The sequence below is a fragment of the Neovison vison genome, chromosome 6, assembly GCF_020171115.1.
Source record: "Neovison vison isolate M4711 chromosome 6, ASM_NN_V1, whole genome shotgun sequence".
NCBI lineage: Eukaryota > Metazoa > Chordata > Mammalia > Carnivora > Mustelidae > Neogale > Neogale vison.
The window spans coordinates 202846552-202869415 of record NC_058096.1 but is presented as its reverse complement, the minus strand read 5'-3'; the positions used below and the strand labels follow the sequence as shown (position 1 = coordinate 202869415).

The following is a 22864-nucleotide window of genomic DNA, read 5'->3' as shown; positions in this document are numbered from 1 at the left end:
AATGAGACAATGTAACAAAAACAATAAAAATAGGGCACCTGAGTGGCTCAGTCATTAAGCATTTGCCTTCCGTTCAGGTCATGATCCCAGGGTTCTGGGATCGAGCCCTGCACTGAGCTCCCTGCTCAGTGGAAAGCCTGCTTCTCCCTCTCCCACTCCCCCTGCTTGTGTTCCCTCTCTCTCTGTATCTCTGTCAAATAAGTAAATAAAATCTTTTTAAAAAAATAAATAAACTGGTGGAGAACCAACTGTATTTCCAGGAATTTAAGGCTTTACTGTTGTTGTTATTATTATCACCAAAAAACTAGAAATAAAATATTTCTGAAGTATAACCCTAGTCAAAAAATGTTTGTTCAGGCACTACTCTGAAAGTTTCCATAAGGCAGGTGCGATGTAATGCAAATGACCCAATTAGGAACTAGCCCTGGGAAAATAGGAAGAGCAATGGCCTCAGGAGCACAGGAACAATCAAGAGAACAGATAAACAACATGTGGTATGGCCATATAATGGAATATTATCTGACCATATAAAACAATGAAGAATGTGATCTATGTTACAACACATATGAATCTTGAAAACATTATGCTAACTGCAAGAAGGCAATCACAAAAGACCACAGGTTTTGTATGAGTCCATTTAAATGAAATGTCCAGAATAGGCAGATATACAGACATCGAAATATCAGTGGTTGCTTAAGGGTAGAGGACTTAGTAGACAATGGAGAGTGATGAGTACAGAGTCTCTTTTGGGGGTATTAAATGTTCTAACACTGGTTGTGGTAATGGCTGTACAACTCTGTCAACATACTAAAAACCACTGAATGGTACACTTTAAATGGGTGAAATGTACAGTATGTTAATTGTATTTCAAAAGTCTATTAAAAAGAATTCCATAGTGGGGTGCCTGGGTGGCTCAGTGGGTTAAGCCTCTGCCTTTGGCTCAGGTCATGATCTCAGGGTCCTGGGATTGAGCCCTGTTATCAGGCTCTCTGCTCAGTAGGGAGCCTGCTTCTCTCTCTCTCTGCCTGCCTCTCTGCCTGCTTATGATCTCTGTCAAATAAATAAATAAATAAAAATCTTAAAAAAAAAAAAAAAATTCCATAGCATAAGCAGCTGTTACAGCTAATGGGACACTCACCTCTCTCTCCAATTCATCTTCTTCTTCCAAAAGATCATACACCTGTTCTAAAAGCTGAATCCCCAGGCCCTGGATTACATCAGCTCTCAAAACTTCAACTATTCTTCTGATTTTTTCAGAACCTGGCATGACAGCTAAAAAGCAATTAACAAAAACAGGAAAAAAATAAATACTTTCACCACTGCAGCATGAAGTTTTTTTTTTTTTTTTAAAGTTGTCATTTTAAGATTCTTTTCACTTTGACAAGAATTGGATTTAATAACTTCATGTATTTTTAATGATGGCAAATGTATATATAAACTTATGCCTCATGTCTCATTACCACCTCCTAAATCTAAAATCCACAACTGTCTAATTTCAGGAAGAGCCACATGAAAAATCCAAATATGCATTTATATTTATTTAAAGAATGCAGCTTTTCAGGAACACAACTTGCTGCATAAAACAAGATATGCCTTTTATCAAGCTATCCAAACAATAAAATAATAAAAAAGAAAAAAATTGGGGGAGCATTATCTTCTTGGTGTGACACATTTCTCCAAAAAGCATGCTCTCCAGTTTGCTGTAAAAGAATAAACTGATCACCAGAAGGTAGCTCTTTAAAATGAAGATCCTCAGCTTCTTCTGCAACTTTCCCATGAAGTATCAGCGTATCCCGGTACTTCCGATGAAGTTTAAATTCTGACACTGGTTCTGGAAACAGAAGATCTTCATAGCTCTCTTTAGACTCCAATTTTAGGGTTTGAGTCATCAACTGCACCAAGTCACTCATTTCATTTGTATGACCTTTCCTGGGGAAAAAAATAATAATTCCCCACTCCCCTGTGATTTCATTGGCTTTATGAGAATTTTTCATTAAAAAATTAGATACAAAACATTTAGGAAGCTCTGCTTCTAAATAACTAAGTAAGCTATTATAGAGACGCTTCCATTAATAAGTATAAATACTCAACAAAATACAAAAATCTAGGATGTGAAGACAATGGAGAATGTACAAAACCTGTAGGCAGGTTCTAGAGGGGCATCAACATCTTAGAGCCTAAGGGCAGGCCATAGGCTGCTAAAATACAACAGAAAACCCAATCTTTCTGGCCTGCAAAACCGAAGGACAGAGTTCAAGACAACCATAGCCATTAGAAAGTGAGAGTGAAATCTTAGAAAAGAGAGACCAGAAAGTAGTCCCAGGTTCTATGTATAAATTCTGCCCAACTATTTTTAAGTACAAAGTTTAAGAATATTTAAAGCATGGGGCGCCTGGGTGGCTCAATGGGTTAAAGCCTCTTCCTTCGGCTCAGGTCATGATCCCAGGGTCCTGGGATCGAGCCCCACATCAGGCTCTATGCTCAGCAGGGAGCCTGCTTCCCTTCCTCTCTCTCTGCCTGCCTCTCTGCCTACTTGTGATCTCTGTCAAATAAATAAAAATAAAATCTTTAAAAAAAAAAGAATATTTAAAGCAATACAAAAAATATCTCAGCCCCCAATGAGATAAAATTGACAATGTCTGGCATCATTCAAAAATATCAGACATGAAAGGAAGCAGGAAAATAAAACACATTTATGAAGAGGAAAAAAAATCAGGTAATAGAAACAGACCCAAGAGTGATACTAGTGACAGAATTTGTAGATAAGGACATTAAAGTGGTTATTATAAATATGTTCCACATTTCCAAGGTAGAAGAATGCATTAACATATTAAGGAGAGGCACGGAAGTTACAAAAAGACCCAAATAGAACTCCTGGAAATTAAAAAATACACTGTGTTGAATACATGAGATAGGATAAGCAGACTAGATGCTGTAGAAGAAAACATTAGTGAACCCAAAAAAATAGCAGTAGAATCTATGAAAAATGAAACAGAAAAGAAGTCTAAAAAACAGGAACGCCATCAGTGAGCTATAGGACAACTTTAAACAATCTAGTATTTATGTACTTAGAATCCTCTAGAAGGCAAGAGGGAGTCCAAAAAAATTCCAAAAAGTAACAGTCAAAATTTTTGCAAATCTGATGAAACTATAAACCATAGATCTAAGAAGATATTCTGTAAGAATTCTGAATGAAATCAGATGTGTTCATTAGAAGAGATGTGTTCATTAGTTTTAGCTCTAACATGTACCAAAACCCATTTATAGATTATTAATGACAGCACTACAGGTCTAAATACACGTTTAAGACTAATCAAAGTAGAAATTGTTTATGAAAAGAGATAGAAAATAAGAACCTTACCGTTCCTTGGAATCCCCATCTGACTTATCAGTTGAACTTGTAGAAGAACTTAATTCATCCTCAGACAGACAGTGGATGAGTTTCCTTTCCTTTAATGTTTGGAAAAACAGAATTCCACATGACAACACAACCAGAACATAATACACGCAACATTCTTACATGCAATGTCTAGATACCGTGTGCACCTGGGTCTGATTTAACCAAAGAAACTAATAATCTAAAAGTTGAAGTTACTTTACCTAAACAATGTCCCAATTCACCCATAAAATTCACAAGTGAACCCTGAAGAACATTAAGGTAAAGTTTTACAAGGCCCTGGGAAGTCTCAGCTATGAAAAAATGTCCTTTCCAGAAGACAGCACATGAAGAGTTCTGGTACTCCACTCCTAAGCAGAGGGCTAGTAACCTAAGGAGTTTTAGGCTAGATAAAATGCCACCTCAATAAAAGCAACCTCAGTTTGCTTATAACTGAGACTTTTTGTTAAAATACCTTAAAGGATTGCTTGATTTAATTACATGCAAACCTTACAATTCTGGAAGATAGAGAGGAGTATCTTGATTAGTGAAGCAACTTACTCAGAGAATACTGTTAAAGCAACAAATCTTCCTTATTTGCAAGAGCAGGAAGTTTCTATCTTTTTAAAATAATTATATGTTCCTAGAAATAATGTCAGAAACTGCAATACAGAAAAACGGATAGTTATTCCCTGGGTATCATTAGACAGAACATGAACATGGGTTGGAAACCTTGCAACTACCCATTCAGCCACTAGATGCTGCCCCTGCATCCTCCCTAGGCGAGGAACTCCGACACAAACAGGAAACTGGGCAAAGATAAGCAAATGAGACTCAAATTTGGCCAGGCAGGCGGGTATATTCATTGCACAGCATTATAAGCAAAATGTTGCCTAGTGGAAACCCTTGGGAAGTCCTGCTGCTGTAAAGACTACCTAAAAAAGATAGTAACTAAGCTACCAACTGCTTATAAGAGTACCTAAAAACTCATTCCTTTAATGGAGCAAAAATAACCTTTTTAGTTATTATTCACCAGTTCTTTTTCTTATCAGGAGTGAAAAAGTGTAACTTCAGGCAGTGCTGTCCCAGAAATCAACGGAGCTGGCATTTATGAGGTTTACTGTATCAGGCTTGCCAGATGCCAACCCGTCCCCCTTTTCCATGGGACTGTGTAACATACCTGAGCCACAGGGCAGTCAGGAGACAACCATCGGGCAGGGGCACGCTGGCCTTCTTCTTGTGGTTTCCCTGGCCCTGATGCACTCAGAGAAGCTCTCCTCACTGAAGGGCCTGAAAAAGCGGGCACCACAGCAGTTGTTTGTGGTGGGCTGGCCTCAGAAGAGGGCTTTACAGTAAGTGCCAGCCTAGAGGTAACTCAGCATATTCATCATTACTCCAGTGTCTGACACCTCATTTTAAACCATAGTTCTAGGTCCATCAGTACTGTGACCCTGGTCAAGTTATGTAACCTCTCCAAGCCTCAGTTTCCTCAGCTGCAAAATGCAGACAATGCTACCTACCTTTGAGAGTTACCATAAACAGAAGATGAGATAATGCTCTTAAAGTGCTGCCCATAATGCTTGAGACAGAGTCAGCACTCAATAAATAGAATCTGCTAGTACTGTCTTTATAGTAATAAGAATGATCGCGGCCTTTGACCCAGGGCAACACCATTCTCCCAGCTTTGTTCCTCTATTCCCGAGAAGACAGTGCTTCCTGACCAGCAGAATCTGAACACAGAAACACATTAAACACTCACTCCATTTCCTGTCTGAAATCTCTCCGGAGTTAATGCCACTCAAAGCTCTCTTGATCTCTTTTTACTATCCTCTTCCTCTGATACACAAGTTCCAGACCCAACAACCTATGCTGATTCTTTTCAAAGGCCCAAGAAATTTCAAAAATTCTTCCAAAAAATCTTCCAAGATTTTCCAAAAAATCTTCAAAAATTTCCCCCATGGATCACTGATGCTGAAAATTCCTCACACCTCACAGTCAAAACCAATGTTATATCCATAAGCCAAACCAACAACCTCCAACAGAAGAAGGAAAGAGAAAGCTTTACCTGAGGGAAACACCTCTTCCTGTGACTGCTTCAGTCGTCTCCTCTCTCTTGCTGATAATGGTCGATCCTTTTAAAGAGAGAAAGTTACTTTCACTCCTACTCACTATTTTTTATAACAGCTGCAATGTCTGATGTGTCATCCAGCACTACAGGACAGGCCCTGCACAGGTCTTTAAGGAGTATCTGCTTGAAACCAATTCACATCACGGTCACAACTACTAGCTAGGAATGATCACAACCCTCATTTCTGGTAAGTACTCATTTTCGGAAGGGCAAATGGAAAATTTTGCATTTCTCACATTCAGAATGTACTTAGTTTTCTTAATTAAGTGGAAGTGACCATCCCTGGAACTACAGATTCCATCCATTTCAATAAAAGCTTCTGCTGAGAATCACAAATTTGTTCTCTAAGCTGTTTGGCAAAAAGTGGGGTTAAGGTGTTTTGTTTTGTTTTGTTTTGAGGATTTTATTTATTTATTTGACAGAGAGAGAGTTCGCATAAGCAGGGGGAGCAGCACGCAGAGGGAGAAAAGAAGCAGGCTCCCCACTGAGCAGGAAGCCCAACTCAGGGCTCAATCCCAGGACCCTGGGAACACAACCTGACCTGAAGGCAGATATGCAACCGACTGAGCCACCCAGGTGCCCCGGCTAAGATGTTTTGATATAAAACTTCACAACATATGCAGGATTTTTACAACCAAAAAGTTTTATAGGGTTGGGAAAAAATCCAATATACACTCCCGCAAACCTTTGATGAAGGCACCTCCCTGCTCCTCGAACAGCTTGCAGCAGACCCAATGGCCACTCCTCTTTGGTTTTCAGCATCTTTTTGTGTTAATGTGACATCCATTTTTCCAACAATGGGAAGAGAAGGCAAAAGTCGAGGAGCAGCCTCCTGGAATTTAAATAATTAAAAAAGGGGGAAGTGGGAAATGATCAATTTCCTATACAGCCACCTCCAAAGTTCCCCCACCAATAAGCCTCCTCTGTATTTGTTAATGGTTTGTTCTCAAAAACTTCAAAATATTGAGGTTTATTGAAAAGAAATTCTGCCAAAAGTGAACGACCATCTAAGAAGCTTACAGAGAGGGTGCTCGTGAAAGTCACTTCAAAAAAGGTGTCGACAGGATTTTATGTAGAGGGAGAAATTTTTCATCAGTGTAACACAGGAGGGATCAAAGATCTACTCTTGTTAGCTTGTTCCCTGAACTCTCAAGATGACCTGTCCATTTTTGCTGGGGAAGATAAAATCTTTACTCTGTTTCCAACTCACTGAGATTTGAAAACTAATAGCATCTCCCCATTGCCACCCCCCTCCACATGCTCCCTGCATTTCTTTCAAGCAACTGCTAATCCTTCTAAATGAAGTCTATTTCCCAAGCTGCAGAACAATGACTTACTCCACAGAGCTCTCTACTGACCTGTCTCTCTTCCCCACTGTGCTCGGGCTGTTCTCTTTTCTTCTGTCGTCGCTGTCGAGAAAGGGAAGGCTCAGAGCAGGAGCTCTGTGGCTTTAAACCCGGTTGGGTTCTGTCTGGTTTTTCTGTAACACATTCACCAGGAACTTGATCCTTAAAAATAATAAAATGAAACAAACAAAAAAGAAAACAGAATAATGAAATAGTCTTTTGAACTTCCAAATGGCCAAACTATTATAAAATTATAACTGGAAATGAGAAGGAGGAATGTCTTTCTCAAAATGCATGCTCATTTGCAGTGCTGACAGGCAAAAACAAAGCGCTGACATCAGTTACCCACATATTCTGGCTTTTTTTCTCTTCTCCCAAATAAAATAAGTACTTACTTTTTTTAAAAGATTTTTAAATTTATTTTAGAGAGACAGACAGAATGGGGGGGTGTGGGGAATGAACAGGAGGGGCAGAGAATCCCAAGAGGGCTCCAGGCTCAGTGCAGAGCCTGAGGCAGGGCTCCAACTTACAATCGCAACCTGAGCCAAAACCAAGAGCTGGACACTTAACAAACTGCACCACACAGGTGACCCCAAATAAATAATTACATATATTTTTAAAGATTTAAAAAAGATATTTAATGAAGATTAAATAAAGATCTTTGTTCATTTGAGACAAAGAGATACAGACAAAGACACATGAGCAGGGGGAGAGGCAAAGGGAGAGGGAGAAGCAGACCCCTACTGAGCCAGGAGCCCAACCCCAGGACCTGGAGATCATGACCCAAACCAAAGGCAGACACCTAACCATCTGAGCCACCAAGGTGCCCCCCCAACTAAATAATTAGTTTAATTAAATTACTCAGATTGTTATTAACCTGAGACTACTGATATTTTTTATTTACTTTTTTAATTTACATTTTTAAAAAATGATTTTATTTATTTATTTGACAGAGAGTGAGAGAGATCACAAGTAGGCAGAGAGGCAGATAGAGAGAGAGGGGAAGCAGGCTCCCTGCTCAGCAGAGAACCTGATGCGGGGCTCGATCCAGGACTCTGAGATCACGACCTGAGCTGAAGGCAGAGGCTTAATCCACTGAGCCACCGAGATGCCCCGTCGATTTACATTAAAAAAAAAACAAAAAAAAAAAACTTATTTTCTGGGGTGCCTGGGTAGCTCAGTCAATTAGGCAGCCAACTCTTGATTTTGGCTCAGGTCATGATCACAGGGTCATGAGATAGAGTCCCATGCTCCACATGGAGTCAGCTTGAGATTCTCTCTCTCCTTCTGCTCCTCCCCCAGCCTGCACACTCACCCTTTCAAATAAATACATACACAAAATCTTCGGGGGGGGGGGGAAAGATCTGAATAGATATTTCCTAAAGCAGGTATACAAATGGCCAATAAGCACATGAAAAGGTGCTCAACATCATTAGTTATCAGGGAATGCAAATCCAAACCAAAGTAAGATAAATTTCACACTCATTAGGATAGCTAGAATCAAAAAACCAGAAAATAGGAAGTACTGGTGAGGATGAGGAGAAACTGCAACTCTCACATATTGTTGGGAAGTAAAATGATGTAGTTGCTGTGGAAAACAGTCCTAGAGTTCCTCAAAAAGTTAAACATAGAGTTACCATATGACCCAGCAATTCCAATCATAGAGTATATATCCAAGAGAACTGAAAACATGTCCACACACAAGCTAGTATAAGAGTGTTCATAACAGGAACAACAACAACAATAAAGAATGCTCATAATAGCATTATCCATAGTGACTAAAAAGTGAAAACAACCCAAATGTTCACGAACTGATGAATGGGTAATAAAACATGGTGTACACATACAGTGAATTTATTTGGCAATTTAAGAAGGAATGCAGGGGTCCCTGGGGGGCTCAGACAATTTAGCATCTGCCTTCAGCTCAAGTCAGGATCCCAGGCTCCTGAGATCGAGTCCTGCATCAGGCTCCCTATTCAGCGGAAAGTCTGCTTCTCCCTCTACCCCTCCCCCCGTTCATGTTCTCTCTTGCTCTCTAATAAACAAATAAAATCTTCAAAAAAAAAATTCCTTAAAAAAGGTAAAAAAAAATTTTAAAGGAATGCAATACTAGTAGATGCTACAACATGAGTAAACCTTGAAAACATCATGCTAAGAAAAGAAGCTGCCACAAAAGGCCACAAATTTTTACAGGCATACCTCATTTTACTGTGCTCCACTTTATTATGCTTCACAGACAATTGTGTGTTTGTTTTTTTTACAAATGGAAAAGTTTGTGGCAACCCTGCAACGAGCAAGTCTATCAGTGCCATTTTTCCAACAGCATCTGCTGACTTTATGTCTCAGTGTCACATTTTAGTACTTCTCACAATGTTTCAAACATTTTCAATAGTACTGCATTTGTTATGGTGATCTGTAATCAGTGATGGCTGATGTTACTATTGTAATTGTTTGGGAAAACCACAAAGATTCATAAAAGATGGAGAACTTAATTGACAAATGTGTGTGTTCTGACGCTCTACTGACTGGCTGTTCCCCATCTCTCCATCTCTCCTCAGGCCTTCTTATTCCTTGAGACACAACAATATTAAAATTAGGCCAATTAATAATGCTACAATGGCTTCTAAGTGTTTAAGTAAAAGGAAGCGTCAACAGATGCGGCAAACTTCACTGTCGTCCTGTTGAAAGAAATTGCCTCAGCCACCCCAGCCTTCAGCAACCACCACCCTGATCAGTGGGCAACAATCCACCTCAGGGCAAGACCTTCCACCAGCACACAGATCGTGATGTGCTGAAAGCTCAGACAGTGGTTAGGCTATAGCCTTAATGTAACTCTTACATGCATTGGGAAACCAAAATTTAAATTTGATAACCTTTATTGCAATATCTGCTCTATAGTGGTGACCTGTATTTGAAACTGCAGTTTCTCTGAGGTATGCCTGTACATGACATGCCCAGAACAGGCAAATCCATACAGACAATGGTTGCCAGGGGCTGGGGGCAAGGAGCAATGGGCTATTATTAGTGGGTATGGGGTTTCTCTTTAAGATATGGAAATGTTCTGGAATTAGACGTGATGACTGTACAACCCTACAAATACACTGAAAACCACTGAATCGGTATTTTAAAAATAGAAAAATAAACAGAAAAAAATGAAAGACATGAATCTGAATGTAATTTGAGAGTCAAGCAGAACAAGCAGCACACACATAGTTTTATCCACAAAGTACTAAGAATTCCAGTGTCCAAAGAAAGTTTCAATCCAATGGCTTTACTTTGACTTTTCCATAAGAACAAAAACTTACTTAAAACATTTGGATATAGGGGCGCCTGGGTGGCTCAGCTGGTTAAGCGCCTGCCTTTGGCTCAGGCCATGATACCAGGGTCCTAGGACCAAGCTCCATGTCTGGCTCCCCACTGAGTAGGGAGCCTGCTGCTGCTTCTCCCTCTGCCTGCTGCCCCCCCTGCTTGTGTGTGCTCTCTCTCTCTCAAATAAATAAAAAATTTTTTGAATATATTTGTATAAAATAGTTTTTATATGTCATATAGAGATATCAAACACAAAGATATGTTTAATATATCAAATTTAAATATTTTAGCACAGATTATAAAAATAGTTAAAATATACATCTTAAATATATTTTTAGAATATTTTACATATAAAAATGAAAAGGTCACCAAATGTTCTGGCTTTCTCTCTAATTCTCAGCTATTGCCATATTTCATCTAACTTACGCTTCTGTCTAAATTCAAGTAGAAGTTAACCTTTAAATTTACTCAGAACAGTCTCTTAGTATCAAAATCCTTTTGTTCCTTTCCTTTTCTTTTCTTCCTTCCCCTTTGGTTCCAACACATAAAATACTTTTTTTTTTTATTCCTTAAGAAGTAAGATCAAGCACTAACTTTCCAAGTGCAAGAAGAAATGTGATGTTACCTACTTGGTGGAACTACCCTTCCATCTGGAAACCTAAGGAAGAGTGACAAAGAAATGGAAGAAAACATAAAAAGAGCATGCTTCCACCAGATACCCTATGATGGGGGGCACAAGGTGTCTAAGAATCCTGCGGGTCCTATCCTTTGGTTTCTACAAATTTAAAATGGCACACAGACTAACTGATTTTCCTAAAATGCCAAGTAGAACCCAATGAACAACACAACTCATATCTTTGTAACTGCACTTTCCATTTTCTTTCTGAAACCGGCACCTCATGCATATCACTCACCTGGTCTCTCGGCTTCTGGTCTTTGTTGAGGGGCTGCAGAGGTCTCACTGGGTCATTCCCTTCCCCAGTGACATCATCAGAGGACCATGTGGGAGTCAGGTTTCCGGGTTGAGGACTGGGCTTAGTGCCATCCTGCAGCTTCTCCTTCACTTGAGAAATACTGTGGTTACCTTCTAGCTCATGAACAGCATCTAAGTGTCTTGGCTGATTCTCCTGAACTAAGCTGGCGCTCAGGGAATCCCTTCTTTCTGCAGGTAAGATGTCAATATTCACTTTACTGATTGTGGCTAATGATTCTGAGGTATTGCTCACGTCTGGTTTGCAGGTGTGGCCTTTCAGACTTGCTGGTGTCTTCAAGGGGGCAATGACTATGGGTTTCTCCTGGGACAAACATTTGTCTTCACCCTGAGTGAAAATATGCTTCCAACTTATTATAGCACTCCTCACACCATACAAAATCAACTCAAAAAAGGTACAGCAGGTTCCTCAGAAAGTTAAACACAGAATCACCATATGATCTGGCAATCTCACTCCTAGGTAAATATCCCTAAGAACTGAAAGTAGGGACTCAAACAGGTAATTGCTCACCAATGATTTACGGCAGCATTATTCACACTGGACAAAAGGTGGAAATGACCTAAATGTCCATTAGCAGATGAAGGGATACACAAAATATGATATACACATAACACTGAAATATTACTCAGCCATATAAAGGAATGGAGTACTGATACATGCTACAACATGGATGAACCTTAAAAACATGCTAAATGAAATAAGCCAGACACAAAAGGACATACTGTATGATTCCACTCATCTAGAACCAAACTCATAGAGACAGAAAGTAGATTAGAGGTTACCAGGGCCTGGGAACAGGAGGAATGGGGAACTATTGCTTAATGAGTACAGAGTTTACTTGGAATGATGAAAGAGTTTTGGGAGATACTGGTGATGGTTGCACAATATTGTGAGAGTAGTTAAGGCCACTAAACTGTAGGCTTAGAGGTGGCTCAAAATGGCAAATTCTGGGGCACCTCGGTGGCACAGTTGGTTAAGCATCTGACTCATGGTTTCAGCTTAGGTTGTGATCTCAGGGTTGTGGGGCTGAGCCAAGCATAAGGCTCTGCACTCAGTGTGGAGCCTGCTTGAGATTCTCTCTCCCTCTGTCCCTCCTGCTCATGCTCTCTCTCTCTCTCTCCAAAATAAATAAATATTTTTAAGCAAATTCTTAAAAATTAAAAAAAAAATTTTTAATGAATTTAAATTCATTTTTCATTTTTAAAATTAATCAATCTTAAAATTTAAAAAATGAATCAACCACTTAAATATGAGCTGAAATTATAAAACTCCTAGAAAAAAACACAGGCATACATCATCATGAACTTGGAATTGGCAAGGAATTCTTAGATATGACACCAAAAGCATAAGCAACGTAAGAAAAAACAGATAATTTGGGCTTTATCAAAATTAAAAGCTTTTATGCATAAAGGGACATTATCAAGAAAGTGACAAGCCAACCTACAGCATAAGAAGAAATATTTGTAAATCATGTATCTGATAAGGATCTACTCTCCAGACTATAGAAAGAACTCTTAGAACTAAATGACAAAAATATTAAAAAACCAACTAAAAAATGGCCAAAGTGCTTAACAGACATTTCTCCAGAGAAGGAATACAAATGGCCTTATGGGAAGCTTATGGGAAGATGCTATATTGTTAGTCATTAGGGAAATGGAAGTCAAAACTACACGAAATACCGCTTCATATCCAGCAGGATGGCTAGAATCAGAAAAGTAGAAAATGACAAGTTGGTGAAATTATAGAGAAACCAGAGCTCTTGTGCATTAGCTGGTGGGAAAGTAAAATGCAACCCCTCTGGAAAGCAGTATGTTGGTTCCTCAGAAAGTAAATATAGAATTACCACATGACCCAGCAATTCCACTCCTAGGTATATATCCCAAAAAACTGAAAACAGGGACCCAAAGACTTGTACCCAAATTTTCTTTCTTTTTTTTTTTTGTACCCAAATTTTCATACCAACAGCCAGAAGGTGGAAATAACTCAATATCCACCAATGAATAAATGGAAAAGCAAACTGTGGTGCATATGTACAGTGGAGTATTACTCAGAAATAAAAACAGATAGAGAACTGACACATGCTACCTCTGAAATGTCCTGCTCAGTGAAAGCAGCCAGACATGAAAGGTCACATACTATGATTCTTTTTACATGAAATACTCAGAACAGGCAAACCCACAGAGACAGAACACACGTTGGTAGTTTCCAGAGGTCAGGTGGAGGAGAGAATGAGGATGATTACTTAACATAAGGATGAGTACATAACATATAACAGGTCTGGGGTTTCCTTTCGCAGTGACGTGGAATGTTTTGGAACAAGATAGAGGTGATGGCTGCACAAACTGGGAAGGCACTAAACACAATGAATGGTTCCACTACAAAATGGCTAACATCATGTCATATAACCTGCTTAAATAAGCTATCACTTCCATGGTTTTTAAAATACATACCATTCCATATGTCTTGGAGCCCTCAGAAGAGTGTGGCTGGAGGGAAACGGCTTTATGACTTGATTCAGCATTTCCAGAGACCACTGCAGTAGTGGGCTTTGATTTAGAGTCACCATTTTTAATATTACTTTTGGAGGTTTTTCTTTATGAGGAAGAAGAAAAAAAAATTATTATCAATAAAGTGAAGATGAGAAGTTTTCACATATCTGGGAAATGCATGTGTATATTATAAAAACTGTTCCACTTAAGAGAAAATAGTTTTCTAAAAACCAGGGGGCGTTCTGCAAAACACTTGACTAGTACTCCTCAAAACCAATCAAGGTCATGAAAAACCAAGAAAGTGAGAGACTCGGTTGATTAGGGAGGACTGAATGCAATGTGGTATCCTGGATTGGACCCTAGAAGAGAAAAAGGCCATTAGTAGAAATATCGGTGAGAGCCAAATAAAGTCTGGAGTTTAGTCAACAGTCAGGTACTGATGTGGTTTTCGTGGTTCTGACAAACGCACCACGGTAATGTAAGATGTCTATGACAGGAGGAGCTGGGGGAGGGGTGTACAGAAACTCTCTGTACAATCTCTGCAACTTGTCTGTAAATACAAGATTATTCCACCATGAAAAACCAATGAGAAATTACCTCATGTACAGAAGAACCAGCATAATTTTCAAGTTTCACATGTTTGTAATTATACCACAACTGCTTTGCCAAGTTGGACAGCAAGAATGATGGCTGTGCTCAGCCTGGACTTACAGAATAAAAGAGTACAGGATTAATATTCCCAACTCCTTTAGTGTGACTTTTCTACAACTGAGCTAACTTACCCTCTGGAGAATTTAAGAGGAGCATGAGACCGAGTCTGTAGAAGGCCAAAGGTCTGTTTGGTGCAAACTATAGACAGTGTAAATAAAAAGATGGTTTATCTTTATCCCCTGGGGCCTGTCTAGTATTGCTCTTAAATCTAACATGTCACAAGGTAGAGATCACATCACTCTTAGATCATGGAAGAGCTGTTTAGTGAAGGTAACCCCTGCAAGTCAAAGAAATAAACTTTTCTCTTGAGAACTATGAGTGAAGAGGGAAACTTAGGTAAGCTCTCAGAAATTTGAGCGCTTGATTTTTAAATGTGACTCTCACAGTGTACATAACATATAACAGGCTTCCTAGATAATTCATTTTCATGTGCTTTCTAAAACATATATCCTTTTGAAACAATCATACTTAATGTGTCTTGGAACCCTCTGAGGAATGTTAAAGTGATTCTCTAGCTGGTTTTCTAGATTTCTGATTTTAGCAATTACATAAACCTCAAACATGCCCTAATCATGCAATTTTCCTTCATGTTTTAAAAAAACTCACCAAAGGGGCACCTGGTTGGCTCAATCAGTTAAGCATCTGACTCTTGATTCCAGCTAAGGTCATGACCTCAGGGTCATGAGATCGAGCCCCATGTCGGGGTCTGCACTGGGTATGGAGACTGCTTCAGATTTTCTCTCCCTCTTCCTCTGCCCCTCCTCCCTTCTCTCTCTCTCTCAGAATAAATAAATAAATAAAACTTCACCATAAATTCTCATATGAGAATTATAGAAGCTACCTTCTTTTTCTTTTACTTTTTATAATTTTTTTTAAATATTTTATTTATTTATTTGACAGAGAGAGATCACAGGTAGCAGAGAGGCTGGCAGAGAGAGAGAGAGAGAGAGAGAGAGAGAGAGAAGCAGGCTCCCCGCTGAGCAGAGAGCCCGATGTGGGACTCGATCCCAGGACCCCAAGATCATGACCTGAGCCGAAGGCAGCGGCTTAACCCACTGAGCCACCCAGGCGCCCCACTTTTTATAATTTTTTAAAAATTTTTTATAAATGTATAATTAGAAGCTACCTTCTTTTATTCAACTATTTAGCCACCTATTTGCAAGGAAGCATCTTACGCCTTTGTGGCCTCCAGAAACAGAGAGATCTGGCGCTTTATGTAAGGCTGCCTCAGGATGCTCCTCACAGAGGGTCTTTCTTCAGGCCTTTTGCTCAGCATTGTTCTTATCAGTTCTGCCAGCTCTGGGCTATAATCTTTTGGCATTGGTGGCAGCTACAAAGAGAAATAATATCACAATTACGAGTCTGGTCTTGTGAGGCAAAGTATAAGGAAAAAGTAGACGTTTCCCAATATCTCTTTAAAGTCATCATACACAGAACCAGAAAAGAGCCAGCATACAGCAATCTTGCTAATGTCCTGGTCATAGCAGCAAGCTGTGAGACTGTAAAAGTAGATCCTTTAAACCAGCAGTCCCATTTGAGGACTGTCTCCTTCAAAAATAAGACCACGGGTTCCTAAAGACTTATGTACCAGGATATTCACTGCAGCCTTGTTCTTGCAGTAGTAAACGACTGGAAACAACTTAAATGTCTAGCTATAGCATAGCCTATGGTACAGCCTTCTAATAAAATGCTAGGCAGCTTCTTAAAAAATATGACAGCTATCAAACTACAAAGATGTCCCACGTATATTAAGCAAAAAAAATCAAGCTGTATACTAATACGTACTGCCTGATTCCATCTCAGTTACTCTTTAAAAGCACCTGTGTGTATATGTGCATATATACACCCAGACTGATATATATATATATATATACAGACAGGAAAACGCTAGGAAGGATACGCACAAAATTCCTAGCAATGGCGATCTCCAGAGGGGAGAAAAGAATTTTAAAAAGACGGGAATTTACTCCTTTCTTGTTTGAGTCTTAAGTAGTAGAATTATGGGTACATTTTACTTTTTTTGTGTTTTTCAATATTTTGAAATTAAGAAAATGAGTCTTGGCATATTAAAATCAGTAGGTAGTTTACGGCTTTGAAATTTAATGGTGTGTGGATAACTAACACTGCAGAGGACAGCTAGCCTCATGGAAGTAACATATACACGTGGTTGCTCTGGTGTCTCTACCATGCACATTGCTTTGTGCAGCTCTTAATGGGCTACTTGTAATTGTGATTATCAAAGGAGCATCACCCTCAAAGAGTAGACTTATCATCATCATCATCATCATCATCATCATCATTATTATTTTACATCATTGCAAAATGTCTTCCAATCACCAGGTACTGAGCAAGCTGGGAATGGAATGGATACGTTGCCCAGAGCGGACTCCTTTTAGATGGGGCTCATTTAACCACAGCGGGTCAGGGGAAGCTATGAATATACTCTCAGGGCACCTGAACATCCTGTGGTTAAAAGGCGATGGTTTTCAGAAAGCCAATTTTTCAGAACCATTAAGCCACCTTTACAAATTAATATTGAAATACGATCAATCCCTTCTCTTTCTAGTTCAACCTTCCCCATGGAAGGGGCTTACATTCTTACCTATCTACCTGACATCAAGGATGACTCATTTTTGCCAATAGCTACTTACAAAGCTGCATTAAATTAACCTTGCTTAAAATATTAAAAAAAATTAATTTCAGAATAGTCTTTACCTTTCCTTCAATAATCCGATAAACTAAAGAATTCATGTCTTTTGCATTGAAAGCATGCTTCAAGGTGGCCATTTCATAAACACAGCATCCTAGTGCCCAAACATCAGACTAGAAAAGAAAAATAGGAAATAATCAAATGTCAGAATGCCTATGCCATTTTTCCTCTGAAAACAAAACAAAACAAAACAAAACAAAAAATGTTTTCAGGGCGCCTGGGTGGCTCAGGCAGTTAACATCTGCCTTCAGCTCAGGTCATGATCCCAGAGTCCTGGGATGGAGCCCCACATCGGCCTCCCTGCTCACCTGGAGCGTACTTCTCCCTCTCCCCATGCTGGTGCGTGCTCTCTCTCTCTCAAATAAACAAATAAATAATCTCAAGAAAAACCAAGCAACAGACAACATTTTTCTTAAGCCAATTCACAGAGAATCCCTCTGACTTTCTATCTGATGGGTTCTGAAGTTATACTGTCCTAGAGACAGGGTGAGCTGGCATATGCAACTCAATCCTACCTTATAGTTGTAAGGTTTGTTTGAAAACAATTCGGGGCTCATGTAGTAGGGTGTGCCAATGAGGGTGCTAGCCATGTCACAGTGGTTCTCTAACACTCGAGCAATTCCTAGGTCACCCACTTTGATGATGTTTGTTCTTGTTAGGAAGACATTTTGAGTTTTCAGATCTCGGTGAAGGATATGTTTTTCATGTAAATACTGAGGAGAGAAATAAAACTTCATTAAACATAAAAACACTTATCTACTTACTTATTCTTGACTTCTTACACAACATCAACAATTGCACAAGTCAAAGCGTCTCAGTCATCTAAATATCAAAACACTACTGTTCTATCATCTCTAAATAAACAGTGGGATTTACAACTTTCCAAAGCAGGAAATTTAGTTCCATGCATTAATTTGCACCAGTATCCTTCACAACTGTTGCTTGGTACCTTGACAATTTCACCATTTAGCATTAAACGGATCCAGTTAAAAATACACTTACAAACTCCCCCTGAAGGGAGGAAGACAACTTGTACAGAGTCATATGCACAGTCCCCTCAGACTCATGAAATCTTGAGCTTAATAATATTTCCAACTATAACAAGATCACTTTTATTTAGTCAGCATATTATTTTTTGAAATTATTTTTATTAACATGTAATTATTATTTGCCCCAGAGGTACAGGGCTGTGAATCGTCAGGCTTACACAGTTCACAGCACTCACCACAGCACATACCCTCCCCAGTGTCCATAACCCAGCCACCCTATCCCTATTCCCCCCAACCCCCAGCAATCCCCAGTTTGTTTTGTGAGATTAATACTCTATTATGGTTTGTCTCCCTCCCAATCCCATCTTGTTTCCTTTTTTCCTTCCCTACCCCCACAACCCCCACCCTCCCTCTCAAATTCCTCATATCAGAGAGATCATACGATAATTGTCTTTCTCTGATTGACTTATTTCGCTCAGCATAATACCCTCTAGTTCCATCCACATCATTGCAAATGGCAAGATTTCGTTTCTTTTGATGGCTCTATAGTATTCCATTGTATATATATACATCACATCTTCTTTACCCATTCATCTGTTGATGGACATCTAGGTTCCTTCCATAGTTTGGCTGTTGCAGACATGGCTGCTATAAACATTGCTATAAACATTGGGGTGCACACGCCCCTTCGGATCACTACATTTGTATCTTTAGAGTAAATACTCAGTAGTGCAATTGCTGGGTCATAGGATAGCTCTGTCTTCAACTTTTTGAGGAACCTCCACCCTGTTTTCCAGAGTGGCTGCACCAGCTTGCATTCCCACCAACAGTTAGACAGCAGATCTTAAAATTTACACAAGGTCAATCCATTCTGGACAAGTCTGCCCAGTTCCAGAGTGGTATTCCACAAACAGTCTCACATTTGAATGTGTGTATATTCAAACACAGACATGTTTTGTATTTCCACTCATTCTGCCACAGTGGAGTTAAAGCCCATATCCCCACAGTTCAAGCATGTTAATTAGCCCAACCACCTTCCAGTATGACACAGCTGACCAGTTGATAACAGACATGGTCATTTTTTGCTTTGTCAACTCAGGACCCTTAGAATTGATTTTGGTATAAATATTAAATGAACAGAGAACTGGTATCCCTTGCAAACTGAAATCCACATCTACTTCAATATAGACATCATTCATTCAGAAACAATTCTAATAGCAAGAGGGCCTAGGTCCACTTCATAAATGGGTTTTTTTTTTAAATACATTTTTTTCATGTAAGCTTTGGGGAAGGATTTTCCTAAAATCCACTTGCCATCCCCCTGTCACCCTGGAGCAAGTGGAATGCTGTGTCTGGACAGTACCTGCAGAGCCATGGCGATCTGAACAAACCATTCCACCACCTGACTCTCAGGCAGAAGCTGCCCCTTCTGTTCTTTGAGCTTTCGGTACAGATCACCTCCTTCGCAAAAGCCCATGACGATGTACAGCAGACCGTCACCTCCCTCCCACGACTCCTTGTAGGTGACAATATTAGGGTGCTTCAACTGAGACAAGAGCTGAGCTTCCTGTTCAGCGGCTCGTCGCTCTCGGCTGGAGGCATTTCGGAGGTTCAGCTTTTTGATGACATACTACAGTGAAAACACGTTGATTTTACAATGTGCAAATAAGCATACAGTTTTATACGTTCAGAATATTTAAGGGTTCTCCTGACTGTCCTCAAAACCAACCTCCTGGAGCCCGTCAGATAGCCTATTCATTTTGTTATTCACAAAGCACAAAACTGGGGGAAAGGGGTGTAAGTCTTTTGTAAGATTTGTAATTTGTAAAGATTTGTAAATTATAATTTACTGATATTTTCAACAGCTTAGACTTACAACAGCCTGGAGGATCACAAAGAATTTATTATACTTTCCACCTGCATTTTACCATTTCATTAATGGCTAAAAAATGAGTCCATGTTAACAGACAACCCTCTGTGTCAAATAAATAATAAAATCTAAAAAAAAAAATTATTCCACTTAAAAAAAAATCAATATCCCCTAACACCTAATTACATTGCTTATGACCAATGAACAGTCTATACAATCCATTAATCAAAAGCATATATATATATATATATATAATATATATATAAATGTGTTTTGTAAAATATAAACTACTGCTCAAGTGTGAGGGACTCTTACCACCATCAATATTCCATCCTCCACTCAAAAATTCATTGACACTCCCATCTCATCCCCTTACTGCTACTGAATAAATCCCTTATACCTAAGCTTGTGTTCTAGGCAGAGCTACCAACACCTGACATCAGGCAGAATAGGCTAGCGGGCCTTATACTTGGGACATCTCTTTTCAGCTTATCTGGGGGCACTGCCACTGTCCTGGTGTAATTATTAATAGCACCTCCTCTCAGTTTCGAAACTGTCCCAGTTGGTGCGACACATTATATGGTCACCCTACTCAAAAACCATTTTAAAGAACTGGCTCATCGGGGCACCTGGGTGGCTCAGTGAGTTAAGCCGCTGCCTTCGGCTCAGGTCATGATCTCAGGGTCCTGGGATCGAGTCCCCCCGCATCGGGCTCTCTGCTCGGCAGGGAGCCTGCTTCCCTCTCTCTCTCTCTGCCTGCCTCTCCGTCTACTTGTGATTTCTCTCTGTCAAATAAATAAATAAAATCTTTTAAAAAAAAATTAAAAAAAAAAAAAAGAACTGGCTCATCATCCTGAGGGTCATGGGATAAAGGGCTTTAAAGACAGGAGTGACAACATTAGCTGTAAGTTTTAGAAGGATCACTGAGAAGGCAATGAAAGTGATGGATTGAAGAGGGAGCCAGGCGGCAGGGGAGGATCCGTGGAGGCCACCGCCCCAGCTCAGCTAAAGAGGATGATGTCCTGGACTGCAGTGATACCAGTGGAGACAGAAGAGGCCTGTTGGCTTAGTGGACAGATGAATGGGGGCAGTGGTGTGTGTCAAGAATGACCCTTGGGTGTGTCCGGTTTGGGCAACTGGACGGCTGGTGGTGCTACTCACAGAAATGGGGACCGGGAAAGGTCTGGCGGGAAGGTGATGGGTTTTAAGTGAGTCCTGTAGTCTCCGGGTCGGATGTACGCGGCCCTTCCTCCGAAGAGTAATACCCGCCAGGCGCTGTGTTAGATTGTGGAAATGAATGACCTGACAGAGTTGTCAAGAGCCGAGAAGGTGTGTAGATCAAGGGTAACAATTAATACCAAGGAGAACTACAGGGAGTTAGGGGCGCATATTACAGTAAGGCCTGGCCTAGTCTTGGTGGCATGGGACGGTTTCCCTGAAGTGACATCCGAGGTGAGTCCCCTTCAGACCACCCGCAGCCCAGCCTTTGGACGGCGGCCTCGGCATATCGCTACCTGCCCTCCACCCCCTGCCGGGCCCCAACCCCGCCGACCTGCCTGCCGTCCCGCCGGTGCCTCACGAGCGTCACCTCCCCGTAGCTGCCCCTGCCCACGACCCGAAGGTAGCAGTAGGCGGCCAGGGGCATGTTCCCGGCGCCCGCCCAAAGCTGGGATGCGGCGGCAGCGGCGGCCAGGGTCGCGGGCCGCGGCGGGAGACCCCGCTCATGCCCAAGAGGCCGCGGTGCTGGCGGCTGCTGAGACTGTCTGGCCCAGACGCGAGCTCGGAGGCTGGGCCCACAGCGAGGCCGCTGCCATAGCGATCCCGGCTAGCGCAGTTCCGCGCATGCTCCCACGGACCGGAAGCATCCACCACAAAGCCGAAGCGCTGGGCGGCCAGAGCGGTTCCGCCATCTAGGAGGACCCGCCATAGAGCTCAGGCTCAGGGAGGCCAGAGCGACTCCGCTGGACTTAGGGCGCGCACCTTCAGCCTCAGTTCCAGCGCCGAGAACTTCCGGGTTGCCGGGCACAATAAAATAGTGGAAGCTTCCACGTGTTGAGCACGTAGTTGATCTCAGTTGACGAATGTAAAATTCGTCATTTTACATTTTACAAATAACTTTATTAACCTCCTACCATGTGCCAGACCGACAAATTCCCTCTCCTCCCAAGGCTCCCATTCTAATCGAGGGATGACAAGACTAGAGTCTACAAGTAACATGGGTTTTATTGGCTTTATCACACAATGGTTAACGTATGCATCTAGTAATCCGCATACCACTACACTTCACCCCTAAAAGCTTCAGCTTGTGCATTAAGAAATGCAAAGTACTCTCATAACCGTCCAACCCCCTGCACTATGACTTGACCGAATTCTTGCTTGATTTTTTATTAAATTAATTAATTTATTTTCAGAAAAACAGTATTCATTATTTTTTTCACCACACCCAGTGCTCCATGCAATCCGTGCCCTCTATAATACCCACCGCCTGGTACCCCAACGTCTCCCCCCCCACCCCCCGCCCGCCACTTCAAACCCCTCAGATTGTTTTTCAGAGTCCATAGTTTCTCATGATTCACCTCCCCTTCCAATTTACCCCAACTCCCTTCTCCTAACACCCCTTGTCCTCCATGATATTTGTTATGCTCCACAAATAAGTGAAACCATATGATAACTGACTCTCTCAGTTTGACTTATTTCACTCAGCATAATCTCTTCCAGTCCCGTCCATGTTGCTACAAAAGTTGGGTATTCATCCTTCCTGATGGAGGCATAATACTCCATAGTGTATATGGACCACATCTTCCTTATCCATTCGTCCGTTGAAGGGCATCTTGGTTCTTTCCATAGTTTGGCAACCATGACCATTGCTGCTATAAACATTGGGGTACAGATGACTCTTCTTTTCACGACATCTGTATCTTTGGGGTAAATACCCAGGAGTGCA

At 40.8% G+C, this 22864-nt stretch overlaps 1 protein-coding gene across 1 annotated transcript in view; it reads right to left on the bottom strand.

Annotated features, from left to right (window-relative positions):
• Positions 1-21739, bottom strand: part of NEK4 (NIMA related kinase 4) — a 34330-nt gene extending 12591 nt beyond the window's left edge. Inside the window, exons 1-14 of the mRNA XM_044253402.1 lie at positions 21473-21739; positions 19414-19680; positions 17577-17774; positions 17067-17174; positions 15527-15681; positions 13602-13743; positions 11074-11478; positions 6863-7012; positions 6190-6336; positions 5442-5508; positions 4557-4666; positions 3362-3450; positions 1724-1929; positions 1139-1272 (exon numbers count right to left, since the gene is read on the bottom strand). Coding sequence (XP_044109337.1) covers positions 1139-1272; positions 1724-1929; positions 3362-3450; positions 4557-4666; positions 5442-5508; positions 6190-6336; positions 6863-7012; positions 11074-11478; positions 13602-13743; positions 15527-15681; positions 17067-17174; positions 17577-17774; positions 19414-19680; positions 21473-21565 — 2271 coding nt within the window. The 5' untranslated portion in view covers positions 21566-21739. The remainder of the gene's footprint in view (positions 1-1138; positions 1273-1723; positions 1930-3361; positions 3451-4556; positions 4667-5441; positions 5509-6189; positions 6337-6862; positions 7013-11073; positions 11479-13601; positions 13744-15526; positions 15682-17066; positions 17175-17576; positions 17775-19413; positions 19681-21472) is intronic.
• Between the last annotated feature and the right edge of the window lie 1125 nt (positions 21740-22864).